Source organism: Polypterus senegalus, chromosome 2 (genome assembly GCF_016835505.1).
Source record: "Polypterus senegalus isolate Bchr_013 chromosome 2, ASM1683550v1, whole genome shotgun sequence".
Lineage (NCBI taxonomy): Eukaryota > Metazoa > Chordata > Cladistia > Polypteriformes > Polypteridae > Polypterus > Polypterus senegalus.
In genome coordinates, this window is record NC_053155.1 from 282,826,020 (window position 1) to 282,846,792 (window position 20,773).

At 38.5% G+C, this 20,773-nt stretch overlaps 1 protein-coding gene across 1 annotated transcript in view; it reads right to left on the bottom strand.

The window, feature by feature from the left end:
• Positions 1-20,538, bottom strand: part of LOC120523948 (interleukin-1 receptor type 2-like) — a 21,150-nt gene extending 612 nt beyond the window's left edge. The window contains exons 1-5 of the mRNA XM_039745682.1: positions 20,410-20,538; positions 9,592-9,666; positions 9,362-9,415; positions 7,399-7,534; positions 561-697 (exon numbers count right to left, since the gene is read on the bottom strand). Of these exons, the coding sequence (XP_039601616.1) occupies positions 561-697; positions 7,399-7,534; positions 9,362-9,415; positions 9,592-9,666; positions 20,410-20,431 (424 nt within the window). The 5' untranslated portion in view covers positions 20,432-20,538. The remainder of the gene's footprint in view (positions 1-560; positions 698-7,398; positions 7,535-9,361; positions 9,416-9,591; positions 9,667-20,409) is intronic.
• Positions 20,539-20,773: the final 235 nt, after the last annotated feature.

Here is a 20,773-nt window from a genome sequence, read left to right on the forward strand (position 1 = left end):
ATGAACTCATTTTATTCAGTAATATCAAGAGCAGGAGATCCGAGAATTTGGGGAAATTTCCTGCAGTTATAAAGTAGATATAGCTGGACACCATTAAGCTGGTTTACATAAAGATCTTTTCAGTCATTTACTTTAAGACAAAACATTTACCATACTGCAAAATTTCTGTTGCTTTTTTTACAGTTAAAGAAGAAAAAAAGTCTTTTTGTAGTTCTTTATAATTAACTGACTAAAATAATTTAATGTACAGTACATGTTTTCCTCAGTACAGGTAATTTGTGGCAGAAGTGTAATAAACTAATCCCTGCTCACCAAAAGTAAAATTACTAATCTGATTTTACACATTAGAGGACACTTCACTGATTATGTAAAATGGAATCTTTTAAAATAGTACATTTTTATAAAGCATTAAGATGCCAGATTACCATACTTTCTGTATAAAGATATAGAAAACATTTAGTAATATAAGTCATGAAAAGAATTTTATAACAGAATCACAGTAATCAAATGACATTGAATTAAACACAGTTGCGTTTAAAATGGCACAGGATAATACTTACCCAAAACAACATTCTTACTGTCCTGGCCTGCTGGGGTTATTACCACACATGTGAAGTTGCTGTTTAAATCTGGTTGAGTCACTGTAGCAAACATTAAAGACCTCGTGATGTAATATTTTCCATTTTTGGTGTATGATCTAAAATAAAAGAAAAATACTTGTGTCTTTTTGGATGACTTCCTACTAAAAGAACATGCTTCAATATCCGTGAGTGCAACTTTAATGAAACGGAAATCTATACAGCAACATACTTAGTATATATGTATAGTAGATTCAGAATGTATTCAAACCTCTTCACTTTCTATAATTTATTGTGTTATAGATTTCATTTTAAATGGATACATTTTGCATTTTTGCCACTCAATAACCCATCACTCCAAAGTGAAAACAAATGTTTTCAGAAAGGTTTGCAAATTTGCTAAAAATCAAAAACTGAATCTCCTATACGTATTCTGACCCCTAAGTTCTTTGTAGAAGCCGCTTTGGCAGCAATTACAGCTTTGAGTCTTCCCGAGTACATTCCTACAATCTTTGCACTCCTGCATTTGAGCAGTTTATGCCATTCTTCCTGGCAGATCCTCAAGTTCCATGAGACTGTATGGGAAGCATCTGTAAACTGCCATCTTCTGGTCTCTCCACAGACTTTCTGTGGGGTGTTAAGTCTTGGCTTTGGCTTAGCCACTCAAGGACAGATACTTGTCATGAAGCCACTCCAGCGTTGTCTTGGCTGTACACTGTGTGCACAATTATTAGGCAAGTTGTATTTTTGAGGATTAATTTTAATATGGAACAAACACAGTGCTATCAGTCAATCCAAAATGTTAATAAACCTGAAACCTGAATGTTTCACAACGGAAATGTGAGTGTGAACATCATCAGGGGAATACATATGTGCGCACAATTATTAGGCAACTATTAGTGTGCAGATTTATTATGCAACTAAAGGAAAAATGAAAATTTTCCCATCTCACTTGTTTATTTTCATCTGGTATAGTGAGAATAATAAACAAACACCTCAAAATTTACAAATAAACATCTCTGACATTTCAAAAAAAATAAATCAATCAATCAATGACCAATATAGCCACCCTTCTTTCCAATAACAGTCATAAGCCTTTCCATTCATGGAGTCTGTCAGTTTCTTGATCTGTTGACGATCAGCTTTTTGTGGAGCAGTGACTACAGCCTCCCAGACACTCTTCAGAGAGGTGTATTGTTTTTCTCCCCCGTAAATCTAGTGTTTAAGAAGTGCCCACAAGTTCTCGATAGGGTTTAGGTCAGATGAGGAAGGGGGGCCATGTCATTATTCCTTCATCTTTAAGGCCTTTACTGGCTGGCCACGCAGTGGAGAACTTCGATGCAAGTGATGGAGCATTGGCCTGCATAAAAATCATGGTCTTTTTCCTGTATCACTGTTTGAAGAAAGTGTCTTCGAAAAACTGGCAGTAGGTTTGGGAGTTGATTTTGAGTTCATCTTCAATGCAAAAGGTCCAACTAGCTCATCTTTAAAAATACCAGCTCATACCAGTACCCCACCTCCACGTTGGAGTGGAGCTCTGTGCCCATTACTGATCCACAGGTCCATCCATCTGGTCCATCAAGAGTCACTCTCATCTCATCGGTCCATAAAACCTTTGAAAAAAATCTGTCTTCAGATATTTCTTGGCCCAGTTTTGACGTTTCAACTTATGTTTCTTGTTCAGTGGTGGTTGGGTTTCAGCCCTCCTTACCTTGGCCATGTCTTTGAGCACTGAACACCTTGTACTTCTGGGCACTCCAGGTAGGTTGCAGCTCTGGAATATGAAAGTACTGGAGGATAATGGGTTCCTGGTAGCTTCACGTTTGATTCTTCTCAAATCTTTGGCAGCTAATTTGCGTCTTTTGTTCTCAACACGTTTCTTGCGACCCTGTTGACTATTTGCAACAAAATGTTTGATGGTTCTGTGATCACACACCAATATCTTAGCAATTCCAAAAGTGCTGCATCCCTCTGAAAGACTTTTTACAATTTTTGACTTTTCAGAGTCAGTTAAATCTCTTTTTTGGCCCATTTTGCCTGAGGAAAACTAGCTGCCTAATAATTCTGCACACCTTGATATAGGGTGTTGATCTCCTTAGGCCACACCCTCCCTCATTACACAAATACACATCACCTGACGTGCTTAAATCCAATAAGCATTCAAGTTAATACAGCTTGGAGTTGGAATATACGCATTAAAAATGATGATATGGTCAAAATACTCACTTGCCTAATAATTGTGCACACAGTGTATACTAAGAGACTTTGTCATGCTAAAAGGTGAACCCCTTGATGCCCTGTGCATTCTGAAGCAGGTTTTCTTCAAGGACCTCTTTGTTTTTGGCTACATTCATCCTTCTCTAAACTCTGACCAGCCTTTCTGTCTCTGCCACTGAGAACCATCACCACAGTATAAAGCTGTCACCACCATTCTTCGCCATATACAGATGGTATTAGGCAGGTGATGAACAGTACCGGGAGGGATTTCAGTTTCTAATTTTGAATATATTTGCAAACTTTTCTGAAAACTTGTTTTCACTTTGTCATTATGGGTTATTGAATGTAGATTGATGGGCTAAAATGGCCATTTAAAATTAAATAGATAGATACTTTATTAATCCCAAGGGGAAATTCACAAATGTATAGCAAGATAAAGTGTATAGAAAGTTAAGGGGTCTAAATACTTTCTGAATCCTTTGAAAGTGAAACAAAACATACATATTGTTAAAATTACTATGTTGTAATTATAATTTTGTTAAACACAATGTTAATTAAAATCACTTTATAATAAAGGTAATCGGTTATTTTTGCGTATATCTTTAATATCCATTAACGGAACTTGAAAGGGAGGGTTGAAATATTGAGGTTTATAGCAATGCTTTTTATTTTTGTAAGTTGTCAGTTTTTTTTTTGTGTACATATATTTAATACTATTTCAACATGATTTATTATTAAAAAAAAAAAAATTAAAGTAGCTGAAATACAAAAATTGAGTATCTCTAATCTGGAATGTCTGGGATCATACATATTTAAGATTTTTAGATATTTATAGGTTGTTTTGCAATATTTGCACATAAATAATGATATTTTTGGGACTGGGACCCAAGTCTAAACATTGCATTTATTTATATTTCTTCTACACATTGCCTGAATGAAATATTATACAATATATTTACTAACTGTTCATAAAACAAAGATTGTGGACAGTAGCATTGGCAGAATACCTGTATCAGCTGTTAAACAACAGCAACAACAAACAATGGCAGGCTTTCAGTCTACACCTATGATGCTGTGTTTTGATTTAAAGGTTACTGTACACATGGAATAAGCAAAAAACACGGTGAGTATGCATGTGGGTCTGGAGGTGACAGTGGCCAACAGAGTGTCACAGCCACTTATGTTCCCTCTGTGCCGTGCTGTGCCGTGCCACTCCACTCCCCCCCTCCTGCATAGCAGTTTGATAGTGTTGTGCGGCTGTTATTGTCTCTTTCGACTTTTGGCAGTGCGCATGAGGCTCCCAAGACTCCACTAGGGAACCACTTCCAGCCGCTCATTGTTCTTGTGTTGGTGCACTGCTGGAAATTCAAAGGGGGAATTGAAGAAATTGGTCATAAACAGTAAGTACCAGCTCTTGTGTTGTTCACATGTGCTCATCGGCAAATTAAAAAGGAAAAAAAAGGATTATTTGTCAGAGCCCCACATGATCAAGTGAGGTCAGGTTTTGAAATTTTCCACTTATGGCACAATGTCAGCTCTCAAAGTTTCAGATTTTGGAATTTCAGTTTAGGGATATTCAACCTGTGCTAACTGAAAACTATACGTGCAGCATTTTCTGTAATTATAGAGGTACATTATTGGTAGAAAACTGTGTTGTCTGTGTGAGTGACATCTTGGCTTTTAAGCACCACTTTAATATTTTTAAAGCTGCTTCTGCAGTAAAACACTTTTACTTAAGCACTACTGCACAAAATTTTAAAAAGGTCATAACGAATGCCAATAGCTTTAGTGACATTTTCAGTGCTGCTTAGGTAAGTGGTCACAGTAAATTGTATGCACGTGTCTGTCCTGTGATGGATGTGTCCAGGCCTAGTAGCGTCTGGCCTCCTGCACCCTACAGTATATTACAGGGGCCCTCCGTTACAGCCTTGAAAGTCCACAGCAGCTGCAGCTTTGCATTCCAACCAGTTTTGTTATTAAAAGGCAAGCCTAACAGACAAAAAAAATGTATATTTTTTGTTTTCTGAGAACTTTGTTTCCTTCTCTCTCTTATTTCAAAACCTTGTATTAACACAGATACTTCCAGATGCACATGCACAGGTTTAAATGGAAGCACACTAGCTGGAGAGTAACTTTGTCATTTGCACCTCATTATCAGCTGATTGCTGGTTAATAAAATGGGCAACAGGACCTAAATGCAGCTTTTTAAAACTAAAATGGGGAGTTAAAAGTTCAGAATTGTAATAAGTACGTTAACTAAAATTAAGGCCAAAAAAATATTGCTTTATTAGTAAATGGATTCTAGTTAAGAAACGGATTAAAGGGAAAACCTGCAGTTGCTGTGGACCTCTCGGACCATAATTGAGTACCCCTGCTATATTGGATTAAGAGGGTTTAAGAATATGTCGGCATCTAATTATATTTCATGTGAGCATAGCATATCTAAAAATCACATTATTTTACTAATAGAATGCATCTGATAGAGATATATTCACAAATGTGAGTGCAGGCTGTGCATATAGAACAGGGTCTCATGCTACTTAATGAATAATAATAATGTCATTTGTGACAATGAGACTAATAATGCAAAACTAACATTTCATTCAATGTTTAAGTATGTTTGAGGAAAATGCACATCCAAACAGACCTAAAGAGATTTGTACAATGAAGTAATAATGCTTAGTTCATAGGAGATTCAAAATGAACAGATGAGACACATAATAAGGAAGACCTGATGATTGCAACCAAAACTTTAATTGGTGCTTGAAGTCAAAATCCAAGAGAGTCACTGCCAGATTAAACCCTATTTATTTATTTTAAACTTTTTTCTTTTCTGGAAGTCCTGTATTTTGTTGACATTGACTATGTCTCCAGCAATGGGTGTCGTTGCTGCTAGCAATAGGGTAGTGCCCATAAGAAATAATGCACAATATGGTTATATCTTCTGAAAAGTAGCAATATAATGACATCACAAAAACTGATAAAATATGACGACAGAAGCCATATTATACATATACAATGTAAGTAGCACATTAAGACAGAGAAGATCTCATCTGTTGTATCTCTACATGACAACCACTTTTTTCCACCCTCTCAAACATACACAGTATTTAATGTTTGAAAAATATCTGTGATTAAAACATTTAGAGACTTTGTACAATGCGATAATGTTTTTACATCCTACGAGCAATTAAGCTTCAAATTTAACTTCTCAGAAACACAATTTTTTCTACTACTTTCAAGCTAGATACTTTGCTACACAAAACCAGCCCAATTTTCCTCGCCTTCTTCCTATTTCTATTGAACAAGAAATACTGATCAGTCTTGAAGACTCCGATTGCGTGTCTACAATTTATAAAAACATTTTAAAGTCTCTTCCTTTCAAAGATCCCAGGGGAAAAGGATCTGTCATTTAATATTTTGGAGAAGGAATGGAAGGACGCTATACACAGAATACACTCGAGCTCCATATGCGCAAAGCACTCAATTAATTTAACAACTTCTCTTTTATCGAGTGCATTTGTCTTGATTAAAACTATCCAAAATGTTTCCAGGCAAAATTTAAATCTGTGAACCAGCCTCACTTGGCCACATGTTTTGGGCGTGCACCAAATTAACACAATTTTGGACAAAAATCTTTGAATGCCTATCAGGCAGCCTTGGTGTCACAATCCCTCCTAATCCATTAACACGGGTTTGGTGAACTTCTAGATGGGCTTAAAGTGGAGAAGGACAAACAAATCGTAATTGCCCTTACCTCATTATTAGCACGTACACTTATTTTGCTCAACTGGAAGAATCCCAACCCACCACTTTTTAAGTCCGAAATTGTTGGGGCAGGGGAATCAAATTCTCACTCAGAGGGTCTGTTCAAAATGTTTTTAAAATATGGCAGAATCTATTCAATAATATTTTAAAATAAGCTCCTATATGAGGAAAAGGATACTCTTCCTTGAGCTTTCAAAGATTTGCTTTGTTGGCTACCTCTCCTCTCTTTCTTTTGGGTGGGGGTTTTATTAAGTTTGATTTGATTGAATGGATTGTGTTTTGCTTTTAATTAATCAATAAAAAAGAAGCTGTAATATTAAAAAAAAAAATTAAACAAAGTCTGTTTCTGAACAAATCACTTTTGAGAAAAAAATAATTTGTCATACGTATAAGAAAATATTTCATTCTGCACCTGTGACAAAAGTGAACTGCACATGAAATGAAATGCACTCTATGACCTAACAGTTTTATTATCAAGATTGTTTGTTTTTCTTTTTAAATCTCTAAGGGCAGTGAGCTGCGCTGCCGCCTCATAGACCCAGCATCCAAGATTTGAATTCCATACCTGGCTGACTGTGTGGTGTTGGCATATTCATCTCAAAAACTGGCATGCTAGCTTATATGGTGGCTCTAAATGGGCACAGCCTGAGCAGGTTTGATTGTTGCCCCTTGACAGCGGATGAGCATTCCATCCAAGGTAGGTTCCTGTCTTGCAGTTTCACTTTATGAGAATTCTTACAGGCACAATGAGTGCTCTTTGTCAGTATTATGTTAATTTGTACCTGTAAATCACTTTTGGGCTGATACTGAACATGGATTGCTATATCAACTTTACCTTTCTTTGTCCTCCTTTACCCGCCCATGGGGATAAGTGGTTTCAATGAAAGTGTTGTTCACAAGCCAATAGATGATAGAAAAGGATTTGTCTGCAAATCTTGGCTCTGCAACACAGGAGATCTTAAAATTGTTTCCTGAAAATAGAAATACAATTAAATTAGTCCTGAAGCAATGGTGGTTGCGCTTGCACAAGATCTTAATAATGTAAATTATGTTTTCAATTAGTAAGACCCAGACAAAGTTTATGGACACTAGTTTAATTCTAACAGTTTGACCATAAAGCTTGTTTAGTACAAATGGACCAAACAAATGAGATGAGGCACCAGCTGGCTTTCCACCAACAGGGTTACATCCTGAAAAAGATGCAAGTTCTAAAGACCAGTGTGACTATTCTTCTTCTTCTGTATTATTTATGCTCTGATTTTTCTTATAATTTGTCAAGTGTATGTCAGTTCCTTGTTGGTGAGTTAACGAGATGTTCTTAGAAGTTTCCATGGAGGTCTCGAATGGATGGAGCCTGGTTGGGATCGTTACTGATTTACTTGACGACACCGTTTGGACTTTACTGGGGTTCTTGATCTGTAAACCTCAATTAGACTGAGTGAGCTCATGGAACAGATGGACATCTTATTTAGTGTTTAAGAAGATCTGAATCCAAGTCTAAACAGGCGTATAAGATCGGAGAGGAAAAATTACTGTCTTTAACTTGCTTTGGCATTGTCATGTTTATGTTTGTTATGCTTAACTAATACTCTAGGCCAAGCTCCAGTCAACCTGCTTAATTATTAAACGAAGAGGTAGACATGAAATTGATAATATAATTTTATCTACACTATATAGATAATTAGTGGCATACATTATTTAAAAAAAAAAACACAACACATGGCCAGAATAAAAAATACACAGAAAGCAGTGATGAACTGAACTGCTGAATTTCATTTGGGGAAACCTGGATTTGTTATTGCACAACAATTACGTATGTCCAGCTCAACGACTGATGACATAATGATAAAGTTGAAATGCACAAGTAACTCTTAGGCCAGAAAAACACACATTTGCTTAACCATGTCTGAAAAAATGCAGGTTGTGACATATTGACTTTAAAATCATAGAGAATCTGATTAGGCGGTACAATGAGATTAATAAAACCCAGCTACTATCTGCATGACATGTTTACAGGGTATGAAATGTATTTTCTCTAAAGAGGCGCAGCTAAACCTGGAGTAGTAATGATAAAGAATTAGGAGCAAAACAAGAGGGGGCAGAAACTGCATCTAATATCTAGAAATATCAGAATCCTGTTGACTATCTGTTTTGTAACAGTTGAAGAAAACTTGAAAGCCCGTCTTAACCAACTGCAGTTCATAGCACCATAACATTACATTCTCAAACCGGCTTAATGCATTTCAGAGACGTGGAAGGAGTTGTGGTTATCCAAACACCATCCGGTGCAATGCAGAAACAAGCATTCATGGCTCCCACTTGTACTGTGCTAATTTAGAGTTGCCAGTTAAGAATACCGGTGTGTCAAAGACGCGAGGAGAATGTGTGAACTGCATACAAGCTGGGTGTGAGATTTGAACCCTTGATACATGAGGGAGCAATGATCACCACAATGCCAGCCTTCCTTATCATCATATCTTTATATATACTAGCTGTGCCACCTGTCTAAGACTATTCAGCTTTAACGTTTGCACAGGACCGTCTATTGGAATATATTTTGTAATTCACGTAGTGGTAAAGTACACTGCATTTCTCATTCCAACAGGTGGCACATCACAAACATTAGTACTGCTCTTATAAATTCTATAGCAACCTTATAGATACACAGACACATGTCCTCTTATTAAGATGGAGATTATAAAAACATGCATAAACACACACACACGTTGCTAAACTTTCATCTGTTAATGTTAATGGACCTATTTGAGAGGAAAAAAAAAAAGATTAACTTTAGTTACCTAATCTCACGGGAATGGTTCCTGCCTTAGGCATAACAATCCTGGGAGATTTGTCTGCAAAGATTAAAAAGTTAATTGATAACAGCATTTACATTTTCAGATGAATAAGAAAATATAAAAATATTTGGTACATAAGGGAATGGAGAAGTGAGGATATAAGTTGTCATTTATTGACACATTAGCAGAATGTGAAGTACGACACATATTCCACAGATATAAACAAGTCATACCTGCATTTTTCATAATGTCGCCACTGCACATTGTTACTTGCACCACCAGGAGCGCACAGCCACAGAATATGGACCCTAAAAAGGCAGCATTGGAGGCCGAGTTCAGTTTAACAGTCATTGGCAGGTAAAAAATGCAATAACAGACAAATGGAGAGCTGACAGGTTAACCTCGACACAGAAATACTAAAATGTTTACATCATTTGATCAACAGATTGTTTTTGGTAAAGTACTTCTATCAGTTTGATAGTACACTTTACCTATAATGGGTAAAATAGACACAAGAAAAACTGTACATTTAAGAATTTTCTTTTTTAATTATCTCCGAAATTCCTTATTAAAAAGAGGTGTGGCACTGGGATAAAAGATTTTTCTCGCAGTTTGCGTGGGTCTTTATAAAGTGGTGATCCTCCCTGATTTTCTGACGTTCTTGTGTGTAATGGGTGTCTGACACCAAATCGTCTACGTCGGCCCCACTAACTTTAGCTGCATGTTTGATAATCTGCTGAGGCTTTTTAAACTTTTGGCTTGTCAGACCACTAAAGCAGGCAATGAGGCTGAAAGTGCCGACGGACACGGCGATAGGAGAACAGCATGAGGTCCTTGTTCACTTTAAATAACCTGAATTTACAAAGGATAAAATAAGCTCTGGTTGCATTTAAAGTATTTGGATTTCAATTAAGATTATTACCTAAGGTAGTTTGCAAGTTTTTATTATCGTTCACTATTGTTTATCTCGGCCCTAAAAACAATGAAACCGTGAACATGCAGACTTCTGTCTCTTAAATTCAAATAGAAAGTGAATTGTCCTCTTTGGTCAGGTTATGTTCTTAGGAAATGAGGCAAATGCTAATACGCTGAAACTATGGAAATAGAGGTTAAGGTTTCTGGCACCACCAAAAAATGTAGTCTCTTGCTAGATTGCTAGAGAGTGCTCAAATTCTGCTTTTCTGCCTAGAATTTTTTTATACTAAAACACTATTTTTGATAGTATGCACTTTTCATTCCACAGTAACCATAAACTGCAGTACATAAATTACAATGTTTTTCTCACTTGTTTATTCACTAGAACTCTTTGACGTTTAGTGCTGACATCTAAATAAAAAAATAATTACTTTAATTGCTGCTATCAAAAGACCACAAGACTTCCGAGATCTGAACATCTCCTCTGCCACTCTGTCCTTCACAGCTGGCAGATGGCGCTTCAGATCATGAAGGATGCACCGGCTTGAAATAATCCAGCAGTGATGTCTTCTTTGTGCACCACTTGAGATCTTTAAAGGTAATGGGAGCAGACCAGTGGCCAGTTGATCTCTCGTCCTGAAGCTGTGATCAATGATGGGATCGGCAGCCTTGAGGTCGATTCATTCACACCAGGCTCACGGTCAACAACGGCTGCTGACACCTTTATTTTCTCACTAAGCCACATCACTGATTTTCATACCTGGGCTTAGAGCCCAAAGAACTTGCACTACACTTTGGGGGCATCACTGCAACGCACAACAATGAAAATAAACAAGAAATGCATGAGGAGCGCTTTACTCTACTTTACAATGGTTGGGCAAACCAGACCGGTGAGGCCTTCCCAAACTTGTGCGCTTCACGTCTCTTGGTTTTTTTTTTTTATTTCTCTTCTGTACACGGCTGCGAATGTGCGAGGTTGCCAGTGCTAAAGTCAAAAAGTGGTTAAGAATAAAATTGCATGAATGCTTGAAGTCACGACAGGTAAACGCAAGAATGCTGTGGATTGACTGCAATTTCTTTGGCCTTTTTGATTTCCAGAGTAAGACGGTTCTTAAAGCAGCAGAGTCCACTTGATTTAAACAACGGCTTTCATCCTCCATAGATACAGGCACGTGTCCTATCAGCACGGTGTCAGCAGCATACGTGATAATAATAATAAATAATAATAGATTTTATTTATATTGCGCTTTATATTTAACAATCTCAAAGTGTTACAAAAGAAGAATAAAATTAACAAACAAAAAAATCTATAGAAATAATTTAACAGAAAGCCTTTCTAAAAAGATAAGTTTTTAGGCTTCGTTTGAAGGCATCAATCGACTGTGGGGGTCTCAAGTAGTCGGGGAGGGAATTCCACAGCCTCGGCGCCACCAAAGAAAAGGTCCTATCACCCATACTGCTAAGCTTAGTTCTGGGAACTTGAAGAGTGTTGGTATGCACAGAGCGGAGGGTGCGTGAGGAAGTATAAGGGATATGGAGTCTCTGTAAATACAGGGGAGCAGATCCATAAATGCACTGATGGGTAAGGAGGTTGTACTCAATTCTAAGTGGTACAAGGAGCCAGTGAAGGGTTTTCAAGATAGGAGTGATGTGGCTATGCTTTCGCACCCTCATCAGGATCCTGGCAGCGCTGTTCTGAATGTACTGGAGTCTCTGGATACTCTTGCCAGGAATCCCAATGAGGAGCGCATTACAATAATCCCAGCCTGGACGAGACAAAGGTATGGACAAGCCTCTCTGCATCTGCCAGGGTAAGTGTTGGACGGAGTTTAGCAATGTTCCTGAGATGGTGAAAAGATGACTTACAGAGATGTTTAATGTGGGTGTCAAAAGTGAGTTGAGAGTCCATTTTAACACCCAAATTTGTAACAAATGTAGAAAGAGGAATCTTTTTAACAGAAAAAGTGATACTCGTGATGGTAGAAGAACGAAGCTGGTGTGGTGTGCCAACTAAAATGGCTTCTGTTTTAGATCTGTTTAGCTGAAGGAAGTTGAGCCTCATCCATGCCTCTATTTCCTCCAAACAAATAGTCAGTGTAGATGTTGGCAGAGGAGTGTAGTCCTAAGATAAAGCTGAGTGTCATCGGCATAACAATGAAAAGAAAAACCATGTCTGCTAATGACACTTCCAAGGGAGAGCATATAAATGATGAAAAGAATGGGGCCCAACACAGAGCCCTGGGGAACACCACAGGTAACATTATGGGTGTGAGATTTTGGGCTGCCAAGAGCGACATACTCAGTTCTACCAGTCAAATAAGATGTAAACCAATTTTGAACAGTTCCTGAAAGTCCAATGGTGTATTACAGACGGTGAAGAAGAATATTATGATCAATTGTATCAAAAGCAGCTGTCAGGTCAAGGAGAATGAGTAAAGGAGAACCAGTATAATGGCACAGTGGTTATGGCTAGGCCTCTGGTCACTTGTGTAAAGTATAAATAGTAATGGAGATAAAACACGTCCTTCAGGAGTAACCTCTATTTGAGTGAGTTTTGAAAAAGTGTCTTGTACTTTAATGGCCTGCCTCTGAATGATGTAAAAGAAAACCCTGAATCCATTAAGTGGGTTACTGTTCAATAAGTATGTGAGGCTAGATGGCATCGAACGCTGAAGAAAAATCCAGAAATAGTGCTGAGACATAATAAGCAGACTTACTGAGAAAAGTGTAGGTTTGATGTACAGTAGGATAAGCAGCAGGACATCCTCTACTCTTCTGTTTGCAGCGTACTGTATGTACTTCTACTCTGTCACTGCACCAGTTCGGTGTTTCTGTTTGTACTTCAGTAGTCGATGAATAAGGATGTGGTCAGATGCACCCAGGGCCCTCTGCAATGGCAGAGACGTTTTCGGAGTACTGATCCAGAGTGTCGTCCCCTCTCGAGTTAATATTCACGTACTGTTGGTAGTGTGGCAATAGTGATCTCGGTGTACTTAAACTGAAATCAGGACGTTTGAATTCCACTTTCTGAACAGTTTCAAAACTTTGTCGTCCCTAAATCACCATGCAGTCACATAAAGTACTGTCAGAAATGTTTAATTAGACTCGCATGGTTGGTGGTGATGATGATGATGATGAAATTCGACACTGCGTAGTTCAGTATTCGGAATGCACATGCACTCTCCTACAATGATATTATTACACCCCTTTATTTGTTAATGTCTAGGCCGGGGGTCTCCAGCTCCAGTCCTGGAGAGCTACTGTGGCTGCAGGTTTTCATTCCAACTCTTTTCTTAATTAATGTCCAGTTTTTGGTGCTAATTAACTATTTCCCTTTATTTTAATTCACTTTTGTTGAGACTCTGACCATTGAATTAATTCTTTTTTCCTTAAATGGCACCTAAACATAAATTTAATGGATGACAACTAAGTTGGGGCCTCAAACTCCAGCCAACTTCACTTCATTCAGTTTCTTAATTTAAAGCCAATTCTCGTTGCTAATTAAACCCGTTATTTAATGCCATGGCAGACATTTCCAAAGCTGTTGATTTCTTTGTTAAGAGCGCTGGCTGTCAAAATGTGTTGTGGACCTGAGCAGATCAACATTACTGAGGCCTTCACCTTTCTTAATTTTCAGCTATTGTGTGATGGACGCAGGTTGTTGTTTGTGTCGGTACATTTTGTGTCTTAATGTTGTTTGGTTGCTAATTAAGAAAAAAGAAATAATTAAGGGGCCTGAGACTTAAGATGTGCATCAATTAAAATTAAGGCAAAGAGTTAATTAGCAGCACAATCTGATCACTAATTAAGAAAAGGGTTAGAATGAAAACCTGCAGCCACAGTAGCTCTCCTGGCCTAGACAGACCCTGCCGCCCGACTTCTTACCAGAAGCAGAGTTTCTGCCTTGCCTTTCACATGCAAATGTATTTATTTCTGATTCCGTATTCTTAAATCGGGTCTCTGTAAAGCACATTAGATGGCGTACACGGTACACATGGAGGTAATGCACAGACAAACTCGTCTCGTCCAGTTTATTCCACAGAGATGATATGTTGTTAATAACGATCGCTCGTGTTTTAAAACTTCTCTGTCTCGGACGTACTCCAAGAAGTCCAACTCTCTTTTCTCATTTTCTGGTTTCAGAAGTCAACGTCAACAGAGCTGGCAACCCACCTAGGATTTCCTGCTTAGGTGGTATGTAAGTGAGAGCAATCAAAAGTAGAATATGTTCACAAATGTAAAACATTTTATAAAAAGAACTACTATTAGACTAGTAATCTAAAACAAAAGAAATTATTTAAGATGATTTATAGACAAAGTGGCGCAAATCCCGGAGAGAGCACAGCTACTGTGCTGTGATCATTTTATGAAAACGGCAGCCGAGAGAAACAGCATGCTGGTCCTTTACTAACTTCTCCCAATTAAATCACAGTCGGCTACCCAACTATTCAACAAAAAATAAAACATCTTCTGAAAGGTTTCTTGTCGAAATTATTCAATTAAACTTTGAACACAGTATTACAATATCTGAACATAACATTATGTGACACTAGCTGTGCTACCTGTCTAAGATGGATTGAAACGTCGGTAATTGATGTAGACGAGCGTTTCTCAGCCTCGGTCCTCGGGGCCCACCGTGGCTGCAGGTTTTTGTTCCAACCAGCTTCTGTTTTTAGTTGGTGCTCACCAAGTACCTGCAGCCGTGTTGTTTGCCAGCGTGTCTGCTCTGCTCATTTTTGATTGTCATTAATTAGATACAATGAAGGGGAAAAGCTGCTCAGAGAAAGGGCAAAATATAATGAAATCAACAAATGAGAGCTGAGCATTTAAATCTAGAATCTATACAGTATTTCTAAATGTCTTATAAATGTAAAATTCATGCTGCTGTGCTTTTCTGAATGTAGAATAAAAGAAAAAAAAAAATCCCAGCTAATTTAAATGAGATCAGTTTTATGAGGTATTGTCACTGATTAGGAATCTGGTTGGGACAAAAACCTGTAGCCACAGTGGGACCCCCAGGACCGAGGCTGGGAAACACTGCTTTAGACCTCTGCGTTAACATCTGCAGTACACCATCTGTTGGAATGTATTTTATAATGCATGCAGGGATAAAATTTGTTGCATTTGTCTTTCCAACAGATGGCACATCACAAACCTTTGTAGTAATAAAATGCATTACTACAAATATTTGTCATGCGCCATCTGTTGAAATGACAAAGGCAATGCACATGTCTCTGTTGTATGCCATTTGTTATGGGATTTGTAAAAGCAGTGTTAATGTTTGCAATCACAAATGCAATGCATTTTAATACTACAGATGTTTGTCATATCTGTTGGAATGAAAGAGTCATAGCAACTAAACAGCCAGGCACTTATCCTTTTAATTAAGGGGAATGGCCATCTCTGATGTAAGGAAGGTGTTGTGATCCCTGTTCTTCCTCCAGCTAGTCTCACTCTGTGTGCTCTTTGTCCACGAGTGCATCACCAGCTTCAAGTTTTAGATAAACCAAAGCGGGGTGAAAATAAAAAGTCAAAGAAACAGTTGGCTGCATTGATCAAAGCATCAATACATTCACCAAACCAGCTTAATCCATTTTTAGGGATGCAGGGTGCAAAGTCAATGCAAACTGAATCTGGCACAAGGGGCCACGCGCCAGGCCGAAAGTGCCAATCTGCCCAACCTGCAAAACTCTGTAATGCATGGGGGAAACCTGATTAGTTGGGGGTAGAGCCCACCAGCCATGGGGAGACTATGCACACGTAACAGAGACAGTGACCCCACTATGGTACCCCCATTCTGTTATGCACTTGTTAAACATGAACTTCAGTCTTTGTTTTTGCACCTTAGAATGAGAGCACCAGACACTTTATGGAGCAATTTAAGACTTTTTGAATTCAACAAGAGAATGGTCATTTTTTCTGACCAGTATGAATTGGCTATCATGTGCAGAAAACAAAAACAACAATATTGTTGCTGTGATTTATACTTTAAACAGTTATGTAGACATATGCATTTTTTTCTTCTATATTTACATAGAGTTTAAGTTAAATGCATACAGATGCACAAAAGTACTGCGACTTGATTTTTCTGAGCTGCAGAGTAAGGCCCTAAACATCAGATAAAACAAGGTTACAGTGAATGAGTTGGAGGAAAAGTTTTGGAATTACATAATTTATGGGGAAAATGTTTTAAATAATATTTGATTAAGAAGAGGGGCAGTGACCCCACTCTTTTACTGCTGGTATTTGTTGCAACGCTTTAACCATCTGAGTGTCGTCTTTTTGGAAGTCACTGGCACTTTGCATGTTGGAAGCCAAGAGCATAGCTGGAATGGCAAAATACTCAATATGGACTGTTCTGACGGTGACACCAATGTGCGCCTCATCTGACTGAACCAGCATTAAGGCCGAGTGGGACTTGGGCTCAGAATTCTGTTATTACGGTTAACCCTGTGTCACTCATGGCTGACGTGTAATGATACGCTTACACTGAGCGTCAAGTCTGAATAAATCTTGAGACAGAATTTTGCTGCCATCTGGTGGATATAATAGCATTGTGCTGCTAAAAATCATGAATATTTCATTGTTTTGGCACTCTATGGTAACTCAACAATATTCAAGAGTGGGGCAGAGCCTTCTATCGGAACACAATGGCCTGTAACGGGCACTTTCAGAACAAACTGAAACCAAACCACCAATTGAATCAAGCAATGGTGATGACAATGTGATTTGGTCTTCAGATGTTGACACAGCAGAACTGTATGACTGAACCACCGTGATACATGCCCTGTGAATTTGGCTCACTGTGCAAATAGGTGCCCGAGAAGAAGGTAAGATTATTGTGATCAAGTAGACAGACAAGAAAAATCGGTACGGACATTCTAACCTCTGAAGTGCAAGCAACGGAAAAAATATTGTAAGAAAAGTGTACAAAGACCCATGATTCTACTGTCCAGATTGCAACACCTTGCTGTGCGATGGTGACTGTTTCAAATATCATATGAGGGACGTATACTAAATCTGCATCAGTACCGCAGTGCACACTAGACAGACCTCTCTCTCTCTCTCTCTCTCTCTCTCTCTCTCTCTCTCTCTCTCTCTCTCTCTCTCTCTCTCTCTATATATATATATATATATATATATATATATATATATATATATATATATATATATATATATATATATAGATATACAGTGTGTATATATGTATATAGATATAGATATAGATATATATAGATATAGATATAGATATAGATATAGATATAGATATATATATATATATATATATATAGATAGATATAGATATAGAGAGAGAGACATAGATAGATATATAAAAATATATTAGGGGGCTCCTTTTTCCCTTCACTCACCAACCCCCCCAATGCTTCACACTGCTTTGACGAAGGGAGCTGAATGCACCCCATGGAGACGCGGCTGCTCCTCTGAAACCCCTCTTAAGCGGTGATACATTGGAAAACAAGTGACAGTTGTTTTTTAACTCCTCTTTGCTCGAGCAGCTGCTGGCTTGCTGCTTCTTCTGTGCTGTAATCTGCATTTTGTGCTGCACTTCGATCGTTTAAAAGCCACTATGCAATCTCTTTTCGCTGTTCCGTTATTTCACTGAGTAATATTTTCTGTTTGTTTGTGGTAATGTGATTTTTACTCACTTTTTTTTTTTTTATTTAAAAAAACTCGAATTTCCCTACTCTTTGTCGCTGACTTGCTCTCATGTGTATCACGGGACTCACAAAGGTTGTAAGTATGACGTGACTTGTCTGTCTCATGTCTCTCTCTCTCTCTCTCTCTCTCTCTCTCTTCAAAAGATCACGTCGCCGGAAAAAAAATCTCCTCCCCCAATTTTTTTTTTTTTATAACAGAGATATATTAGGGGGTCCAGATGTAATTATGCAATTTTCATTATGCTATAAGTTGTTAAGTTTATTACATAGAAAATCACCCGAACAAATCCTGGACCATCGAGAAGTGTGCGAACTGGCGACATGAAGAAGCGTCTTCACGCCGAACTGGAATCGTCCCCGCATACATCAAAGTCATCCAGACGATCTGGATCTGCATACTTAGATCTGGACCACCTGCAGCAGTCCTTTCTTCTTCCGGTAGAGCCACCCTGTTTTCACCACTTCCTCTCGGCACCACTTGTCAAACTAACCATTCTTACAGTCAGTGTTTCGTTCAGGAAATGTGGCGGTGGCCGCCGTTTTTTTTTCTTTTATGTTCCAATCATTCAATGCAGCTGTCAACAAGCATCGGCTGTAGATCCTCGCTTTAAAATGACGGCCTTTTGTTCGTGGACTGAGGACACATTTTCGAGACTAATGCGATTGCTACAAGTGAGCAACTGAAGAATTCTAGAGAGACACGAGTCTTCCTGCTGCATCTTTCATTTCGACTAATTCAAGATTATTTTAAATGTCCAACACGAATACATTTGCTAACAGTTTAGTTGACGTGTCTACATGGAGATTCACACCACATAAATAGGCAATTGACTTTGACATTTATTATTTAAGAAGCAATATTTAATTTTATTACAATATTAGTTGCAAGGTGATACAGCTGCTTGATAAAGTAGATACCAATGCACTGTATTAAAACAAGGAGCCATCTATTATACGTGTGGATTCTGATGTGGTGGTATGTATGTTAGTTAAATTATGATGAATTCTGAATGAGTGCAGTGCTGTGGAAAGAGCAATGATATTTTATTCCACATTTTCCAAATACTGATGTTACCTGTTTATTACTAATCAAGTATTTCTTCTGAAATGTCATTCCGTGCTTATGCATATATTAAGTCACTATGTAGATACCCTTCAAATAAAGCGTTACTGAAATTTGTCACATTGACTTGTATTTTACACATCGTGCTATAAACCTTAACACACTTTCAGCTCTCTTCATCACTCCATCACACCTTCCTGTCAATAGTGATGAGTCCACTATAACTCCTATGTCCTTCTCATAAGGTGTACTGTCAAGTTTCAGACTCGCAATTATGGATTCAAATCTAACATTTTTACTTCCTATACGTAATACTTTACAGTTACTTAATTTAATTTTCATCTGCCCAATTCTGTATGCTGTCCATGTCCCTCATTTAGCTGATTCGACATCATCTGCCCTTCCACTTAGTCTGGTATCACCTGCAAACATAGCTGGCTTTTTGATTGTATTCTTTTAGGATTGAGTTTCAGAACCACTACTGTAAACTATTGATTAGGGCTCTACCCAGAAAGACATATAAAACAGTTCATATGAAGAAAATTAGCAGATTTGTCATACTTTTACTGATTTTACTGTATGATGGATGACACGTACAGTTTATTAACACCAAAGTGTTGCCCAGTGTCTCACACGTCATGAGTTTACGTCCCACCCACCACTTGGAACAGTGGGCATCTTCCAGTACCACCGCTATAAAAACTATGGTGACACAAATACTGACTATACTGTATCAATAAACCGCTATTGGGTGGAAAAGTGCCACACTGGTTTAAATGTGACACGCATTACTGCGACCCAGAATGGGAAGAAGCAGAATCCGTCACACCCGGGTTATTATCGCTCTGGCGGCGCTCCGTTCACAGGTCCTCCCATTGGGCTCTCGAGCACACGGCCAGCGCGGAGGGCGGAAATCCTCGGGCTCACTCCGGCTTCTGTCTGTCAGGGTGTCACAGGCTCGTATACGTTTATTCAAATACCTTGTTTTACTACACAAACCGATTTATTGTTTATTGGTTTTCTGCTAACGTTCGGTTAACGGTAACTTTGTAGCACTCCAAAGAACAAGCTGACGCTACTCGCTTTGGAATATCAAATACAATAAGCCGGCGCGAGCCCTTTAATACCGCCTCTCACAGTTAATTGGTTATACTGAAAATGATTGACGGCTTCTTACCTAGTCATGATACGCTCCTGCAATTCACCACGCCCCAAACCTCTTTATAGAGGGCTGCAGTCACACCCCTCTCCAGCAAGTAACCAATCGAATCTAACCTGAACTCATTAACATGGAGTACAATAGAAATGAAGAGATGGGCATTATAAGTGAACCAAACGCAGAAATAACGCCGATAATGCCCGCAGCAGGGGGAATATGGCTGGCAGCAGCTTACCTTGCAAGGCGAAGCTTTTCATTGCTGGCGTCTTCTTTTCCTGTTGGTTCGGAGCAACTTTCAGTTCAAGTGCCGTCGACTTCCCTTTCTGTCGCTACCTCCGCATTTGGCGTCTCTTTATATGAGTGTGTGCGGTTGATGTCACTCGCTGTGAGGAAGTTTCTACTTTAAAAAAAAAAGAGAAAAAACAAAGGTACACTGCCAGAAAGAAACACAGGCTGAAGTTTAGTTCAACACATTTGTTATTTTATAACGACACATGAACTGGGCCGGTTCTAGACAGGCATATATGAGGGGGCAGACAGAAATGTGAAGGGGGCAAATGGTGACGACGGAGGTAGGAAAGGGGTGGAGGTGCTCTGGA